The following is a 16767-nucleotide window of genomic DNA, read 5'->3' as shown; positions in this document are numbered from 1 at the left end:
GAGTGGGGCCGGGGTAGAAGGCTCCGGGCGGTTAGTTTTTGCAGGGACTGAAATTACCGGTAAAATCTGCATACAATAGAGAATTGCCTAGCTGAAACAAGGTAGTAAGTTTCATCCTACCAATTTTTCTCCCACCCTCCTTCTTCCTTCTTTGGACAACTATTTTACTTGGCTTTTACAACAGTCGCGTTCCATATTCTTATGCCCAGTTGCCCTTATGGCTCCCTCTGCCCCTCTTGTCCAATGAGGCCAATCCAGAGCCCTGGAGTCGGGGTGCCACAGTCTACACAACCCAGAGGCGGGGACTTCACGGTCTCTACGCCCTCTACCCCCACCATCAACCTCCCCAATCCCAGGATCCGGGTTTGTGTAAAGAGGGTCAGGGCACCCTCTCCTCCTCCCCATCGGTTTTCAAGAGAATCTCCGCAGTAAAGACATGCGCTTCCTGAGCGCTATCCGTCCCCGCAGTCAGGTCGCGGTTTGCCCCAGGGGTAGAGTGTAGGCGCGGATCCGTCCCTTTCTCAGGAGGGCAGCATTTCTGAAAGTGCGAGCTTCCTGTCCGCCCAGGCAAACGAGTTGCAAGGCGCTGTGTCCTCTAGCGGCAAATTCTCGCAGTTCATTTGTGAGCGCTCACCTACACACCTATGGGATCTGGTCGGGAGTCAATTCACACTCAAATTTGAGTCCTAAGTGGGGGGGAAAGTCTCCTCAATGAAATCCAGGCTTTCGCCAAGGCCCTCTCGGTAATGAGGCCGGGAGGCTCGGGCACAGTCGCTCGAACTGCGGAACAGCTGATTTGTCTCCTCCACGGCAGATGGTCTTTGAGCACAGATTTGCATTCATTGTCTTCAAATCTGTTTTCGCGCTGGTGTTCTAGATTTCAGTAGCAGATCTATGCGCAGATCAGAATACAAAAGGAGAAGCAAGAAAATAACACCCAGCCAGGAGGAGTTTTAATAGGCACTGCGAGCTGCACGGCGTAGTTAAAAAGCCGCCTAGAGTTTCAGCTGTTTAGCGGAGCTGCAGCCGTCTCCCGGCCATCATCAGCCCGCGGCCAGCACCGCGGCGACCGCGCGCCTTGGGCAAAGTTTCCGCGACTCCCCCGCTGCCTCCCAGCAGCTCCTCTGCTGGCTCCCCCGGGTTTCGGGAACTGGGTGGGGGGTAGGGGTACTGGGGACAGGAGGGGGCTCCCGGGACAAGGCAGGGCAGTTCTAGCACTCAGCCTGCCACGATCTGTCAGCAACCTCTCATCTGCACGGGTGCAACTCCCGCTCGCGTCCGCCCGGGCGTATTTTCCTTAGCTCTTTGACCGTTTCCCCCGACACTCTGTTTATTTGAATAGCACTTGAGCCTTGTTCGTCCCCACCCCCGCCTTCATTCATATATCCTTGTCTCTCAACTTGTAAACCGCACACAAAACCTGAGTGTCACCAAGTAACTCCAGGAGACTTGGGAGAGCCGTCCAGGGAAACTGGGCTGCTCTCGGGAACGTTTGCACCAAACATAAGTACATGCGGTCACACTCCGCTTCTTCACAAACCTGCACACAGAACCCAAGCCCCGGGAATGAATACGCCTCCCGCAGACTACAAAAATCTGCATTTAGAGGCAGGATCCATGGAAGCCTCCCGCTCCCGCGACCAGACTGAGCCGGCGCGTACCAGCCGGCAGGGCCGGGCTACCCCGCTTCAGTGCAGGATTTGCAGGCCCTCATCTCACGCACGCACATGGGGTTCGGGCTAGGACCCAGGGCCCGCAGCTCTCTGTCCCCTTTCACCTCCCGGACTCCAGGCAACGCCGAGCGGGGCGCGCGCCGCCAGAGGACGTCGGCCGGGCCTGCCCAGCGCCGGCCAATCCCGAGCGTCCATGCAAATGAGGCTCCTTATCGGGCCGCGGCTCCGCCTTCCGCGGCCCGGGCCGTAGTAACCCATTCATGGGGCAGGCGAGCGGCTGTAGCCCGGCTCCGCAGCGCTCGCAGCCACCGCCTCCTTTCGGCTCCGGGTCTTCCTCTTCCTTTCACAACTGATCCTGTTGGGGATTTTTTTTTTTTTTCTAAATTGGAGCGGTGGGGAGGAGCGGGGGGGGGGGGGGGTGGGGGACCAGGAGGAAGGGGAGAGATTAGGCAGCCATCAATCTCCTCCTGTTTCTCCCAGAACAGGTGATGCTTCAAAATTGTGATCACTTTCTTGAGGCAGCGCTGCCACTGGAAGGATGCGAGAGACCTAGGGCGGAGGGCCTGAGGCGGCAGATCTGAACTTGAGGAGGATATAACCCAAACTTTAACTACATCAGTCCGCACCTCACGCGTGGAAGCAAAGGACGGGTTATCTTTTTAAATTTTTTTTTCACCAGAGAGACTCAAACTTCGGCACTTGATCCCTTTTCCTGGATTGCTTTGGAGGAGACGGTTTGGTGACAACGTTGGGAACAGTGAGGACAGCGTTGTAACTCATTTTTAAAGCGACAGTAGATCAGACTTTTTAAATGTTTGGGATCCAAGATACTTTAGGAAGAGGACCAGCTCTGAAAGAGAAATCGCTGGGCGCCGAGATGGATTCGGTCAGGTCCTGGGTCCGGAATGTCGGCGTGGTGGACGCCAATGTCGCTGCGCAGAGGTAACGAGACGGCTGCACAATGATTATGCTCGCAATCTCTCGCTTGTTCGCTCCCTCTCTCTCACTGTCTTTCTCTGTGTGTGTCACCCCCCTCGCTGCTCGCGCTCGCTCTCTCTCCCCCGCATCTGTCGCCCTGGCCCCGCGCGCTAGGGCTCGCCCTCCGGCAGGCAGATCGCTGCAGTTAGGGGAATACTTATCCCGCAGCCAATACTCGAGTTTCTGAACTGCCTGTATGCCCCACTCCTTCCCCACAGACTACTCTTTGGGAGGAAAAATAACAAAGTAGTATCTGATGCCTCTTAGCTCAGCCCCTAGTTCTGCGAGGCGGGCCCAGCCAGGAGCAGAGCGTGAGGACCGGAGCCGGCAGCGGCGGCCGCTGGAGGAGAGCCGGCTTCCCGGCGACTCCCGGGTTTCGCCCAGCTGCTTACGAGCGCCTCTCCTCCCGCATCTTGCCGGCCGATTCTTGGAGGCCGAGAGCCCAAGGCCAGATGGTGGTTAGAGGAGCAGGGAGGCCGGAGCGCCTGCCTGGGAAGGCAGAGCGGCCGGGTGCCCTGGGAGGAGGGCAGGCTGGAGGGTACGGGTGCAGAGAGAAAACAGTGGACTAGATGCACAGAGGCGGGGCTGAGGGTAGAGAAGAGACTAAAGAGAAAAGACGAAGGAGTAACAGTAGAAAGAGTCACGGAAGAAAGGAGACGCACCGCAAACGCAGGGATCACAAGCCTCTAGTTTTGCTGGTCCCTGAAGTTGACTTTGTTTGTGAGCATTCTCCTGCTGACGTAGTAAACGCCTTGTCTAGGCTGCCACCCCATGAAGACATTCCGCTTCCCCTCCCTCACCACCACTATTGCGCTGAGGTTTGTGATCTCCACGACCTTGTCTGCGAGAGACAGCCCCCTTACCCCCAAGACTTCTACCCAGCGCTGACGCCTCTCTATCCACTCTCCTGGCCATGCCCCTCGCAGTCCCGACATCACGCAGAGAAATTACTCCTTTCCAGGCCAGGACTCTAGGTGTCCCGGGTAGAGCGAACCGGGCCGCCACCCTTGGAGGAGAGGAAGCAAAAGTCGCATCGCTCAGGAGACCGGGGCAGGCGACGGCTCCCTCCCTCCTGCCCGAGCCCGGGGGGCGCCAGTGTCCTTCAGCAGATGGCACGCCGTGGCGGCGGCTTTCCGCGGCCGTCTGGGGACTCGCTGGGCTGCAGGCTGAGGGAAACCAGGCAGCGCCGCAGACCGGTCTCCACGGCGCAGTTCCCTAGCCGAGCTCCTGAAAGACACCTCCCCTACTTTCCTCCTTTCCCAGATCAAGTAATTGTTAAAGTTGGAACAGGCTGTCCGTTGGGGGAGTCTAGTCAAAATTTTACACCCTTCAAAAGAGGGAGAGTGCTCGCGTCCTGGGGCAGGACGCCCCGCGACCCCAGCGCCCCGGAGCAGCTCCGTCCATCTGCTTGCTCGCCTGGACCCCGAGTCTCCCGTTAAATGTGATCTGGCGGCCAGTTTGTTCCCGGCCGCGACAGGTCGGCAGGGAGGTGTGTGCACATACTCAACACGCTTCAGGGCGCCTGCCGGGTCCTCCAACACGGCTTTCGCGGTCAGCGCGTTTGTCCGGCGCCGCCCAGAGTTGCGGCTAGAGCGGGGGGACTCTCGGCCCCAGGCGAGGACGCGCTCTGCCTCAACTTTTCGGCTTCTAGGGCAGGAGTCCTCAGTATTATGTCGCCCGCGGTGGTCCTCGATCACTAGTACTGGTCGAGGGGGATTCTGCCCTGCCACTGTCCCAGGCGCAACTTTTCGGAAGAGCGAGGGAAGCAGGAGGTGAGGCCTCTCCCTGTAGCACCGAGACTTGGCCTCTGGGCTTCCCATCCGCCCCCAGGGGGTTCTCTCCCACCGCCTCTCCCAGATAACTTGGGGGGTGGTGCGTTGTGGGCAGTAGTGCCAGGACAGGTCACTCCAATGAAGATGAAGGAAAAGGGTCACTTGTTCAAAAATAACGAGGCGCTTAGTCCCCTACCCCTCGGGCCCAGCTCCGAATCCTGACCCGGTCGGCGGCGGGAAGAGGAAGAAGATTGGGGCAGCACAACGACAAGACTTGGGCCGCCGTCTCGGGGGAACCCTCCGGGCTTCGGCCTGCAGTCGCGATTCCTTGGTCTCCACTAAAGGCCGGACATTGAGCTACTGGGCATGAGATGCCCGGAGGCTGGAACGGCTGGCGGTGGCAAAGTCCAGAGTCGTGGGCCCTGCTACCCGACCCCCGTGGCCACTGTGACTCCTCTAAGGAGTCCCTGCTTCTTAATCCTAATAGAAAAAAGTGCCCGAGGGGTTCAGAAGCCTGGACCGGGACATGGACCCTTGACCCTCTGAGATGTTGTGTGGGCGCATTGGTAACTTCGTGTCTTTCTCTCCTTCCCCGTGTCTGGTGTCCCCCGTGTCTCTTCGTGCGCAGCGGAGTAGCCCTGTCCCGGGCCCACTTTGAGAAACAGCCTCCTTCCAACTTGAGGAAATCCAACTTCTTTCACTTCGTCCTGGCGCTCTACGACAGGCAGGGGCAGCCGGTGGAGATAGAGCGCACCGCCTTCGTAGACTTTGTGGAGAACGACAAAGTAAGCGGAGGTCCCCCTCTTCCCCTCGCGGCCTAATAACTACCTCCTTGCAAAGCACTAAAGATCCCATCTGTCACTCCCGACACTTTTCCGCTCACATCAGCAGGGATGATAAATCGAGGCTTCTCACCCCTAGCCCTTAAATCAGTCGATTTCCCCGCAGCTTCTCCCGCCGGCAACTCTCCGCCCGCACCTCCCGCTGCAGCAGCGCTTGTGGCTCTGCGCACCCGGCTTCTGGATCATTAGCAGAGCCTGGGCACGGACTGACGGCGGAGCAAAGTCCTTCCAACTAGAGCATAGTTTAAACGTATACTCAAAGCCGCCAGTGCCCTTCTCCGGGTTATTTATTATTATTATTATTTTGCACCTGCCAGCGCGGCAGGGTGGGTTACATAGGTACAAGGTTGAAACCCATAGCCCAGCCTTGCCCCTCCACCCCCAGCCTTCTCTTCCACTCTGGTTCCCAAGGCAGTGCCTGCCCCTGCCCAGGCCCCGGTATGGGCGCTGGATTTTATCTCAAACGAAGGTGATGTGGGAGGAAAGGAAAGTCTCTTGCTCTCTGGGCCTCCGTCTCTTCAGCTGCACCGTTCAAGCTTTGGAGCCGGCTCTGCCCAAGGTTCTTCTTGAACCCGGACCTGGGTCCCTGAGCTAGCGGCTCCAAGGCTGCGGTCCTGGTGGGACAGGGCCAAATGCTGCTCTTCCAAGTGACAGGTCCCTTCACCTTTCTGCAGGACAGGCAGAACCCGACAGGTTGGGTGGAGCCTGTTTAAAGGCAGCCTGGACATAGTGTCCGGTGGCCCCAGCTCCGGAGTCGCGCTTCTGAGGGCATTTTGAAGGGGGAGGGACAGACGGTTGGAGAGGGTCAAGTGACCGCCAGCCTTGGAAAGTTTTGGAGCTTGGACAGCGGCAGATGCTCCTGCCCTTTGACCCGGACCTGGGCAGGGGGCTGTTCAAAGCTGCCCGGTGACTGGGAGAAAGGCAGTGGGAAGTGGGTTAGGGAAGCCGCCTCTCTCTCCTTTTCGGGGTCTGGAAAGCAAGGGACTCTGTCTTTTCAGGAACAAGGCAACGAGAAGACCAACAATGGCACCCACTACAAGTTACAGCTCCTCTACAGCAACGGTGAGCGCCCTGAGTGCCCGCGGCGCCCGCTTCTTCCTCTTTTCAAGGAAGGCAGTTGACCTTGTCGCGGTCACCGGCAGGCGGGCTCCAGGCCTGGGGAGAGCAGGGCTGCGGGAGGCTCGCTCAGGGCCGGGGGCGGGGGCGGGCGGGTGGTGTTTGCCCCCAGGACGGCTCCGCCTGCGCTCGGGCCCGGGCCCCACGGCGGGACAGGTTTGGGATGCCCGGGCGGGGCTCCGCGGCCCTCACCTCGCGCCCTCCTGCCTCCCCGGCAGGTGTCCGCACGGAGCAGGACCTGTACGTAAGGCTCATCGACTCGGTCACCAAGCAGGTGAGCCCGGCTGTCCCCTCCTCTCGCGGGGGTGGGGGGTGGGGCCCTCCGTCATGCCCCCTCCCCCCTCTGGCCTGTCTCTGACCTCCCCCTACCCTCCGCGATTTCCTGGGTCAGTCTTCACAGCCCCTCCACAGAAACCCACACTTTGTTTGCTCTGGAAAAATAAATGTTCCCTCTCACTCCCCAATTGTCCTGTCTTTCTGGCTGGGAGACTCTGGAGATGGGAGTAGGTGAGCAAAGGGATGAAGAGGGGAAACAATTATTGGGAGATTCAGTCCCCCCCCCCCCCATATATTCCCTTTTGCAAGAAATAAGTCCTCACCAGGGCAAACTTTTCTCTTACTATTTCGCTCGAGTTAACCAGGCCACAGCTCAGGTTCTGTGCTGCCAGCGGGCGCTCCCGAGGAAGTAGAGGGCAGAGAGAGGAAACCTGACTTTGTGCTTGCTCTTAAGTCCCCTTTTCTTTGTCCCTCCACTCCCTCGTATCTCCCCACCCTGCCCCCGCCTCCTTCGCAGCCCATAGCTTACGAGGGACAAAATAAGAATCCGGAAATGTGCCGAGTTCTCCTGACACACGAAGTGATGTGCAGGTAAGAGCCGTGTTTTCCTGCAGGCTTTGCCGGAGCGCGGGGCAGGTGAGCTGCGCCCGGCGCGCTGCCTCGCATGCGTCTCGGGCGCTGACCTTCGCGAGCGCTGGGGCGCGGAGCGGGCGGCCTCGCTCGGGCTTGCCTCCTTAAAAGACAGATTCTAAGAGCAAATCGGTTGGGAGTCGAACAGGAAACCCAGAACCGCTCAGGATTCCACCCCCATGCGTCTCAGGAGTTTCCTGTGCTCCGTGGAAGGTCCGCTGTCCAGCGGTCGGCGGCAGCGCGGGGAGGGGCTGGGCAGCCGCGGGTCAAGTTTGGGATCGGGGGCTTTCCCTGAGTCGGTCGCGGTCCTAGGCCCGCCGGTCCGACCCGCTAGGGGTAGATGCACAGGAGGGGCCACTTGTGGAGTTACCAAGTCAAGGTCCTGGAACGACTGGCAGTCTGGGCGGGCGACCACCGCAGGGGATGGAACGGCCCGCTTTGGGGGCGCTACCCCTTGCCCCCCAGCTGAGGCACCTGTCTGTGCCGCAGAAGCGTTTTCTTCCTCCAGGGAAGTTGCTTTTCCTAGATTTCCCGAGCCACGGGAGTTTCTTAGGTCAGGAGGAACTACCGGCTAGAAAGACCAGTCGGGTTCACCACCTGTGGATGGGAGGAAGTGGGGGAGAGGACCCCAACCGGGGAGGTACGAGGTCTGGAGCAACAGCTGGATTCTGAGGGCCAAGTTGTGAAAGGTGCAGTCTAAGTCGAATTCCTGCACCTTTTCCCATCTTCTCTTCTGAGACCAATCCATTTCGAGTCCTTTCTTCTGCTGGAGCAGAAGAAAATTAAAAAAAAAAAATTAACCCGTACATTTATTCATTCTTTCAATAAATGTTTATTGAGTGTCTGATACGTGCTGGTTATGGGGGAATCCCACAGCAAAGGAGAAAAGCTATAGAAAGGAAACTCTGGGAAGAGGTGGTTATTTTATTATAAAAATTTAAATGCTATTCCATGCACGTTTTTCTTCCTCCAAAATCTCTGATTGGAGAGAAAGCCTCAATTCTTCCTTACTCCACTGTTGCTTCAGTGAATGTCTTCCAACTCCAGACTTTGGGTAATTGCAGGCAGTCTGATTTAGTTTGGGCTGTTTTATGGGCAGCTCCCGGCAGCCCCGTCTCCCTCCTCATGCAGTCAGGAAGAAACCATAACAATCAGACATGTTTGTTTTGGTTTTGACCAAGTATTAGAAAAACAAACTTTGCCAACTGCAAAGTTCAACTCTGCCAGTGGCCTCAGCTGAGGGGACTCGAGGCTTCCTCTCCTGAGTAGCTGGGTGAGGTGTGGGACAATGGGGTAAGCAAATGGCTACACCGTTATCCCAGGGCCCCTTGATAAGTACATTCAGAAAGAAAATACAATTCCAAGATGAACTTGCATGTAGTACCTAGGTTAAATAGAACACTTTTATTTGGTTGGCTAAGTGAAAAGCAGGTTTTTTTAAAAATTTTTCTTTCTACTTTTAAATGTCTTTGTTTGGAGAGATTATCTTCTTAAAAGAAAACAAAACCAAACCTAAATCTGGCCCATTGTCTGACGAATTATACCTATCACTTTAAATAATACTTGCATGCCCTATCCAGCTGTAGTTAAGGCTGACATTTTTATTTTTTAAGCCCAATCAAATCCTCCTCATTTTATGCTGTTTAAGTAGCAGCATCAATTTTTAAAGCCTCTAGTTTAGTCTGCATTAGTAATACAATATAAAAATTTAATGTACTGTAACTTTTCTGCATTTGAGATGTGGGAAGACGCTCTGCTATTTTCTTCCCAAACTAGAATTTAAAACAAATATTAACTGTGGGTAAATAAATGATCCATGGGATGGGTACTGTGTCTGTAGTGTGTGTGTGTGTGTGTGTGTGTGTGTTTTGGGGGATGAGCTGGGGTGATGCAAGTATTGGATGCATCTAAAAGGGAAGTTCCCATTCAATCTGTCAGTCAGAGCTGGTTGACTTTTTTCAGGGAAAAAAGTTCCTTCTCTCACATTTTAAGAGTCAGTCATCACAGTCAGTGATTAAGGGATGAATCAGATGCTCTGTTTCTCAGTGGGTACTGCACACACTTAGTTTCATTTGCAAGGTGTTCTTGGGCATACCTGGGAATTTTCCTGAATGGTTTTGTGTTCTGTAATCTTTAGTAAAAAAAAAAAAAAAAGCTCATAAACTGGTGTTTAGCTTTTAGGCGGCAACAAAATAAATCTCTTTTAGGTATAACTTTTCTCTCCTTTCCCCAATGGTCTCCTCTCCCCTCTTCCCTGCTTTAGTTCATTTTGCCGTTTATTAGCAAGGAGAAGTCTAGTTGTTATGTGGCTGCCAGCCACCCCTGTGCCCTCAATGCTCAGAGGGTTAAAAGATATTATAATTTGAACAGAAGTCGTCTCAAGGCCTACAGCTGGCTAATAACAGAGTTGTATTGAGCGCGAGCAAACCCCACAGCTGTGACTTTTCGCCACAAGGCGCAGGCTAGACGGGGCCCTAATCAGATGGGCCAGCCGGGCAGTGAGGCCAGTGTCTTTATCGGCCAGATGGTGTGAATTTAGACACTTTTGTTATGCAATCGCAGGGAGGAGTTGGGGAGAAGAAAACAAAACAAAAGCCACCATGCTGTGCGCTTATTTGAGTTTGAAATTAGAGACAGATTTTTGAAAGTTGAGGGTTGAATTTTAAAAACGATTTTGGAGGGGAAAGGGCACACTGGCTGGTCTCGAGCAGGAGTTTGGCTGACTGGACACCCTGTGTCCAGGGCTGGGGCTTTTTTCCTTTGCATATCCCCCATCTTGATCCCTTTCTGAAAAGTGCAGGTAAGATTCAGGATTGGGAGAAAATTTCTCATATTTCCCACCTCCCATCCCCAACTGGCTTGCTTTTTTTCTCTTTCCCTCTCCAAAGACCCCCACGAGGAGACAGGGAGGGTGGAAGAGGCCTGTAAGCAAACTGAGAGTATTTCAGGTAAAAGGTTCTCCAAATAAGGACCAGAATAAAATATGTCAAACCAAGCCAAACGAAGAGCTTTCATTTTCATTCATTAGGAAAAAAAGAGTACTTCTGAGCCTCCCCGTGGTAGTTAGGGACACAGCCTTAACCTAGTGCCAAATTCAGTTGCCTCTTCTCTTTCTTTGTTTCCCATCTTTTCCTATTTTTTCGTCTTGTTCAGTTTTTAAAAATACTTTCAGACTTGGAGAATGGCTTGATAGAAAATAACCCTAAAAAGCCTTTTCACGAAAGTAGCTGAACCTGAAGTTGGTCACTCAGGCTTTGTCTCTATAGCAAAGGAAGGGAGGTTTGAGCTTATTATCTGAGTAATTCAGGGACCCGGTTCTTCATGTCACCTCCCCACATCCTGATCCCAGAGCGATTGTTTGGGGAATGTGGGTTCATGAATGTCTTCTACTCTCCATTTCCCTTTGCTTATGTTACTATTGCTGGCTTGAGGACGGAATGTCATTTAAGAAATGAAATAAAGAATAACTAGGACATCTTGATGAGACCTTTCTTTTTAAAATAGAAAGAAAGAAAGAAAGAAAGAAAGAATTAGCTTTGGCTAACCAAGAGAAATTTTACGAAGAGCTCAGATGGGGTGAATACAGTCCACTCCTATAATTTTTATTCCTTCACTATTATAGTCCGACAGCCAAGTGTCTGCTACATCTTTTCTGGGTGTTAAAGTTAGAGCTTATACTTAAATATGTTACTGTTGGAAAATGGAAGATTGGGTCCTAAAGTTTCTCTGCATTTTTCTTGGAGTATCATTTCCTTCCCTGAGTTGATTCCCCACATTGTATTACACTGGCACCAGGCTTACATTTTTATCTGTTTTTCTTTTCCTCCAGAGAAAGTCCCCATGGAAAGCAGCTGAATTCAGCTGAGCAATTTTGCAAACTTACTCGGCCTCCTTAGAATCATTCCTTCTCAAGCTAAATAGATTGCCACGTCCTGAGAGTGCTCTCTTGTAATTAAATTGCACTTAGAATCGCACACAGATTTGGGTTAGGTTGACATGCTGGTGATGTCAAAGAGGAGTCTAGTTAGAAGGTCTTCAGATAACTAGCATGTATAGGGCTTTTTGAAATTGTCTTGCTAAGAAAAAAGGTTTGCCTGAGTTGCAAAGGTATTATTCTGCTGACTTAAGCAATAGAAACAGGAGAGCGGGGAGACAGGGATGGTGGCGGCAGGAGCAACGGGTGGGGTAGGGAGTTGGGAAGAGAGACAAAGGTTCTGGGAGAGCAGCCGGTCAGAATTTTTATTGGTGTTAATCTTGAGATGGAAATTTTAAAAGTTAAGACCTAATATAATTTCAAACGCAAACTTATTTCCGCGTCCCAGTGGCGAACTCTGGTATTTAAAAAACTTGAGACAATTTTTCTTTTACTTCTTACTAACTTGATTGAATGTCTTACAACCTCATTGTGCCCATTGGCTGAAAGTTTTTTTAGCATCTCTCAAGGATTTTTAACTTTTTGAGAATGGTAGAATCGTTCACTGAATAATCCACACATCCCTGCATGAGGGAGATGGACTTAAAATTTTTAAAAAATATCTGTCTGTTTGTTGGTAATTCTGTAGAGGATCAGAGAGGGCAAGCGCACTGCGCAGAACCAGAAAGCAAATCTAAGACTGGGATGGTGTTAGGCCTTTGGGTCCCTGCTGCCACAGTGACTTTGTCTTTTCCCTAATCTGTCACCACTTTGGAATCGAAGGATGCTCAGGGAATCTCATAGCCTGTGCCCTTCTCAAACCTAAAAGAGACTCTGGAGATAATCTAGTCCAACACTTTAATTTTATAGATAAGCAAGGCAAATCCCAGCGGGGCGAAAGAGATTTGACTAAATCCATGCAACTGGTTAGTGACAAAGTTGGGTTAGACGCCAGAGCCCCGATTCCCACTTTACCGGTCCTTCTATCGTGCTGCATCGATCTTAAACTATACAGAAACTATCACGGGAAGGGCAACACTTACATAAATTTGGTTATTGCTAACATTTATGACACATATTCTCTAACTGGTGTGGATGATAATGCTTTTCTTATAAGCCATGTCAAGGCTACATCCTTCACCAGCTCCTATTCATGGTGGACCACATGCTTGGATGAGCCGAGAGGTATTTAGAAGTCTTGTGGTCCTGACAAGCAGCAGACAGGCAACACAGGGATGTGATTTTCCAGTGCTTCCAGCCACCCAGCCTCCCTTGCCCTTTTCATATTTGTTCTCTTTAGGTCCTACGGAGCCCTTCCCATCTGTTGTATTTGCTCTAGGGCCCCCTCTTTCTCTCTTCCTCTCAGATGATTCCGTAAGCATTTCGCGGGTATCTACCTGAAACCCAGCACTTTGCCAGTGGAAGTCTTGGGACACAGAGTTTGCAGGATGGGGCTTCCGTGCCGAGTCCCATTTCTGTTCTGGACTTGTTGAAAATTATTGGAGATATCACTTTACATCTCTCTGCCTCATTTTTTCCCTATTTGACAAGGCACACCATAGTTCCTGTCTTCTTTCTTCATCTTTAGAAAATAATGGAAATGAATGAATGAATAAATGGTTACAAAGTACACTGAGTTCTCTGAAGAAAGATATTATATAACTAAGGTTTATAGTAATCCAGGCAGCTACTTGGGGTCTTTTTCATACATTTTCTTCTCCCCTGTTCCTTCAAGTATTTGTTAAGACACAAAGATCTAAAAATATATGATAAGAAATACAATAATAAAATCATTCATCACGGAGCTGGAGGTGACGTTCTGGATCTTAAAATCCAATTGTCCATCATTCAAATTATAAATATAGCTCTCAGAAAAGTTGTGATTTTCTGAGAATGACCCAGTTTATAAGTCGTAGAGGGAGAGTTTGAATGAAGAGTCTGGGTTTCAAGTTTAGCGTTGCTTTCGAACATGGCCATACATTCATGCTTAAGCAGCTGATAGTTGAGCAGTTCCCTAGGACGTACCCGTTTTTGTGAATGTTCTTACATTGTATGCTCATTGTGTTTTCTTGATTTTAACGCATTTCTCTTACTCTTTTGGCCCCTCCCCAATCTACAGTCGATGTTGCGAAAAGAAAAGTTGTGGCAACCGAAATGAGACTCCTTCAGACCCTGTCATCATCGACAGGTAGGGGGAAAAAGTGATTTAAAAAAAACTGTTTCTGGTTTCTTTCCTTTAGAATCTCAACTCTGAGTGTGGATCACTGGGCTTTGCCGTAAGGTTGGTTTCATTTTATCTTCAAGGCTTGGAGCTGGTCCAACATGTGTTTTCTTGGTTTGGTTGGCCTTTCTTGGAAGAAGTCAGAACCTTCCTTTTTGAACATATGTCTCTAAATCTATGATGGGATTATTTTCCAGGTGCACTGACTTAAGCCTAATAAGGCGTGTGTGGATGGTAAAAGATGGTAAAGGATGACATCTCTCCCATCTGGCAGGATAGGGTCTCAATCAGTTTCCTAGAAGAGGCAGTATATCCCAAGTTACGCAGTAACTTTCTTATCATTCTCCGTGATTGTGCTGTTGGGCTTGAAGACTGTCAAATTAGATTATGGTTTAGAGGATGATGACAAGCTCTCTGTTGCACTGAGGGAGATTCCTTTCTACCATAGAGGGTTGCATTCTGGGTTCTATGTTTTGTTCAGAGTGGGAAAGATTCTTTGGGACAAGATGCTAATTCATTGAAATGTGATTTCGGCATCCTCAGCTGTATGTTTTTGTGATTGGAAACAGAACTTACAAACCAATGAAGGAATACCAATTTAACTTCCAGCAATCATGTAATTTTTAAGAAATCCCATATTCCCACCCCTCATTTTTTTCTCTTTCGTTAAAAAACGGAATAATTCCCTCTTGCTTCTTTCTCTGGGTTTTTGTGTTTCTAGACAGGTCCTGAAATGGATTGGAGAGACCACAGTCTCCAAAGTTGTTATTCCAATATTCCAATGAATTCTCAGTTGGGAGAATGGAACCTCTGGCATTCTTCCCAGAAAGCCAGCTTGCTTTCTTCGTGGAAAGTATAGCATAACCCTAGGAATGAAGAGGCTGGAATTCTGATCCTGTCCTAGCTTCTGACCTTGGACAAAGCACTCAACATCTCTGTTCAATAGTATTGTGAAGGGTATACCTGGAGGGTATGGCCTGTTGCTGTAGGTTTCAGAAGGTAGCTAAAATATCCATGGCAGTTTTGCAGTATTCTCGGACATCTTTGCAGGATGATGATAGACAAATAGAGAATGTTTGCTGGATGTATATGCTGCCGGTCTTAGGGGGTTCGGGTGACATCAATTTAGGGAGCTCTGGAATTTTTTTAGTTTTTCTGAAAGCGCACAGAAGCTTAAAATTAATGAGTTGTAAGAACTCTTGGGGGCCAGCTGTCTTTCTCATTTGATGGGTGAAAAGACTGAACTCGGGAACGGTGACACGACTTGCCCGCGGTTGCCCAGCTGGTTGGAGCAGAGCTGGCCCTAGAACACAGCTGTCCTTACTTCTGGCCTGTGATCCTCTCACTGCCACAAACTTTTCCTCCCAGCACTCTCTGTCCCAATTTATGTGATCACACTTGACATGATTTCCCAACTTCCTAGGATGCACTTGGATCCCCTGGGGAATATGGAGCCCATGAGGGCAGCCTAGACACGGAGGCCGTCCTTTCCAGTGTGTCCACTGAGCTCACTAATCTTCATCTAGTCTTTTTTTTTTTTTTTTTAAGTAACTTTAGCTCCTCTTTCAAGAGGGTACTCTAACCTCATGGTTGTTACATCTTTTCTTGTAATCAACAACCCATAAACCAGCTTTAGAAATGTTTACAAACCCGTAAATGCTCACCTGCGCCTTACATCTCATAAGCACACATCCTGAAGGCTCTGCACCTCGTAGCAGTTCTTTCTCTCAGAAACTATGTAGAACCTGAACTCGGGGAGAGAGCCGAACATGCTATACATAATACACACGTTCATGTACGTAGGCTTTTGGCATCTCTGGAGAGGAAAGATTCTCAGGTTGTGTACCTTCATTGTTTGTGCTAGAATGCTTTAAATTCTTCTGGGAAGGTGGAAATTGTATTTTAGCTGCGTCTTAAGGAGCTTTATGTGACTGTGGCATTTATTTTTACTAGCCTGTGCACCATAAAACAGCCGAGCGATGTCTCTGCATCACTTGAAATATGTGTTACTTCCGAAATGTTGTGCATCTGCACATGGAAACATACATACCAAAGGGTGCTATAAATTGACCCGGATCAAATTTTTAGAGAACTCATCTTATTATAAACAGATGCGTTGGTTCGGCTTCCTCGTTGTAGGGATCTTGTTTGAAGACACTGCTTGTTTCTTCACCGGAATCTTGCTTCTTGCTCCTGTCTTTTGGGCATTCCTTTGCCTTCTTCCCTTCATTTGTGGAAGGGAAAGGGGATTGAAGGCAGGGTTCCATTTGCCGGAGGTGGGATGGGTGTGTTGTGTCCTCCAGGGCTTGAGCGGTGCCTCTGGTCCCTGGATTCAACACCTGCCGGCTTCGAGATGTTGAGGTGACCCATGAGCACCAAACGGGTGCTAAGTAGTCTGTTTTGGATTTCCTCTGAGTAAATATGTAACTCTCTTCTTTGCCCTTGTTCCTATAACGCCAACTAATTATCTCCTCCCCCTACTCGCTCCATCTAACCAGATGCAGTTAATTTACACTGTCTCTCTTTGAGTTTTCTCACGCAATAGGCATGTTCCACTCTGGCTCCAGGGAAGCCTGTTTATTCCCTTGGAATTGTGTATGTCCGGGGGAGGGGAAGGGGCGGATCAAAAGTGGTTCCCAAATATTCACCGCCAGGGATCCCTCTTATTTTTTCCTTTGGTGAGCCAGGTTCTGCAAGATTTTGCCTGCCAAGCTGCAATTAACAAGTAATAATCCAGCTGTAATTTCATTTTTATTAACTGAAGACGTACAACAGAATGGGAAGGAAAAAAATCTCATTCCAGAAATGCCCTTGACCTCGGGACTTCCCTGGCGGTCAGGATGGTTAAGGCTCTGCGCTTCCACTGCAGGGGGCAGGGGTTCGATCCCTGGTCGGGGAACTGAACTAAGATCCCACACGCCACACGCCGCAGCCAAAAGAGAGAGAAATACTTGAAAATTAAAAAAAAAGAAATGCCCTTGACCTCATCAATGACCAGTCAGAGTTTCTGATCTGGGCCAGAACCACCAGTGTTACCACACTAACTTGACGGACCGCCAGCTTAAACACGAAACAACTTGACTTTTCATTTAGCCCACGTGGCCATGTCTTGGGCAGACATTCCATCGCCAATAGGCTGTTTGAAATATGAAAAAGAGCTTTCACAACCTCGTGGACCCTTAATTGAAAATCACTGGATTGTACAATAGGGCGTCCCATCAGAGACTGAGTTCTCCATTTCCTAAGACTTAGCCCCAGACTGGGAATATTTTTTCCCCGTCTAAATGACTCCCTGCCTTAATCTCTCTAGAAACATAAATTTAATTTTTATTTTCAATTGTCTTTT

The 16767-nt window shown here is 50.3% G+C and overlaps 1 protein-coding gene across 6 annotated transcripts in view; it reads left to right on the top strand.

The window, feature by feature from the left end:
* Positions 1 to 2307: 2307 nt before the first annotated feature.
* EBF2 (EBF transcription factor 2) overlaps positions 2308 to 16767 on the top strand; it is a 191462-nt gene continuing 177002 nt past the window's right edge. For 2 of the 6 annotated variants that reach the window (XM_060013590.1, XM_060013587.1), the window contains exons 1-6: positions 2314 to 2615; positions 5052 to 5208; positions 6264 to 6327; positions 6600 to 6655; positions 7175 to 7248; positions 13320 to 13388. In XM_060013590.1, the coding sequence (XP_059869573.1) occupies positions 2485 to 2615; positions 5052 to 5208; positions 6264 to 6327; positions 6600 to 6655; positions 7175 to 7248; positions 13320 to 13388 (551 nt within the window). In that variant the 5' untranslated portion in view covers positions 2314 to 2484. Of the gene's footprint in view, positions 2616 to 5051; positions 5209 to 6263; positions 6328 to 6599; positions 6656 to 7174; positions 7249 to 13319; positions 13389 to 16767 lie in introns of all 6 variants that reach the window. The other 4 variants (XM_060013592.1, XM_060013591.1, XM_060013586.1 and 1 more) reach the window with 4 other exon arrangements.

The sequence above is a fragment of the Delphinus delphis genome, chromosome 6, assembly GCF_949987515.2.
Source record: "Delphinus delphis chromosome 6, mDelDel1.2, whole genome shotgun sequence".
Lineage (NCBI taxonomy): Eukaryota > Metazoa > Chordata > Mammalia > Artiodactyla > Delphinidae > Delphinus > Delphinus delphis.
This window is presented reverse-complemented; position numbering and strand designations above follow the sequence as displayed.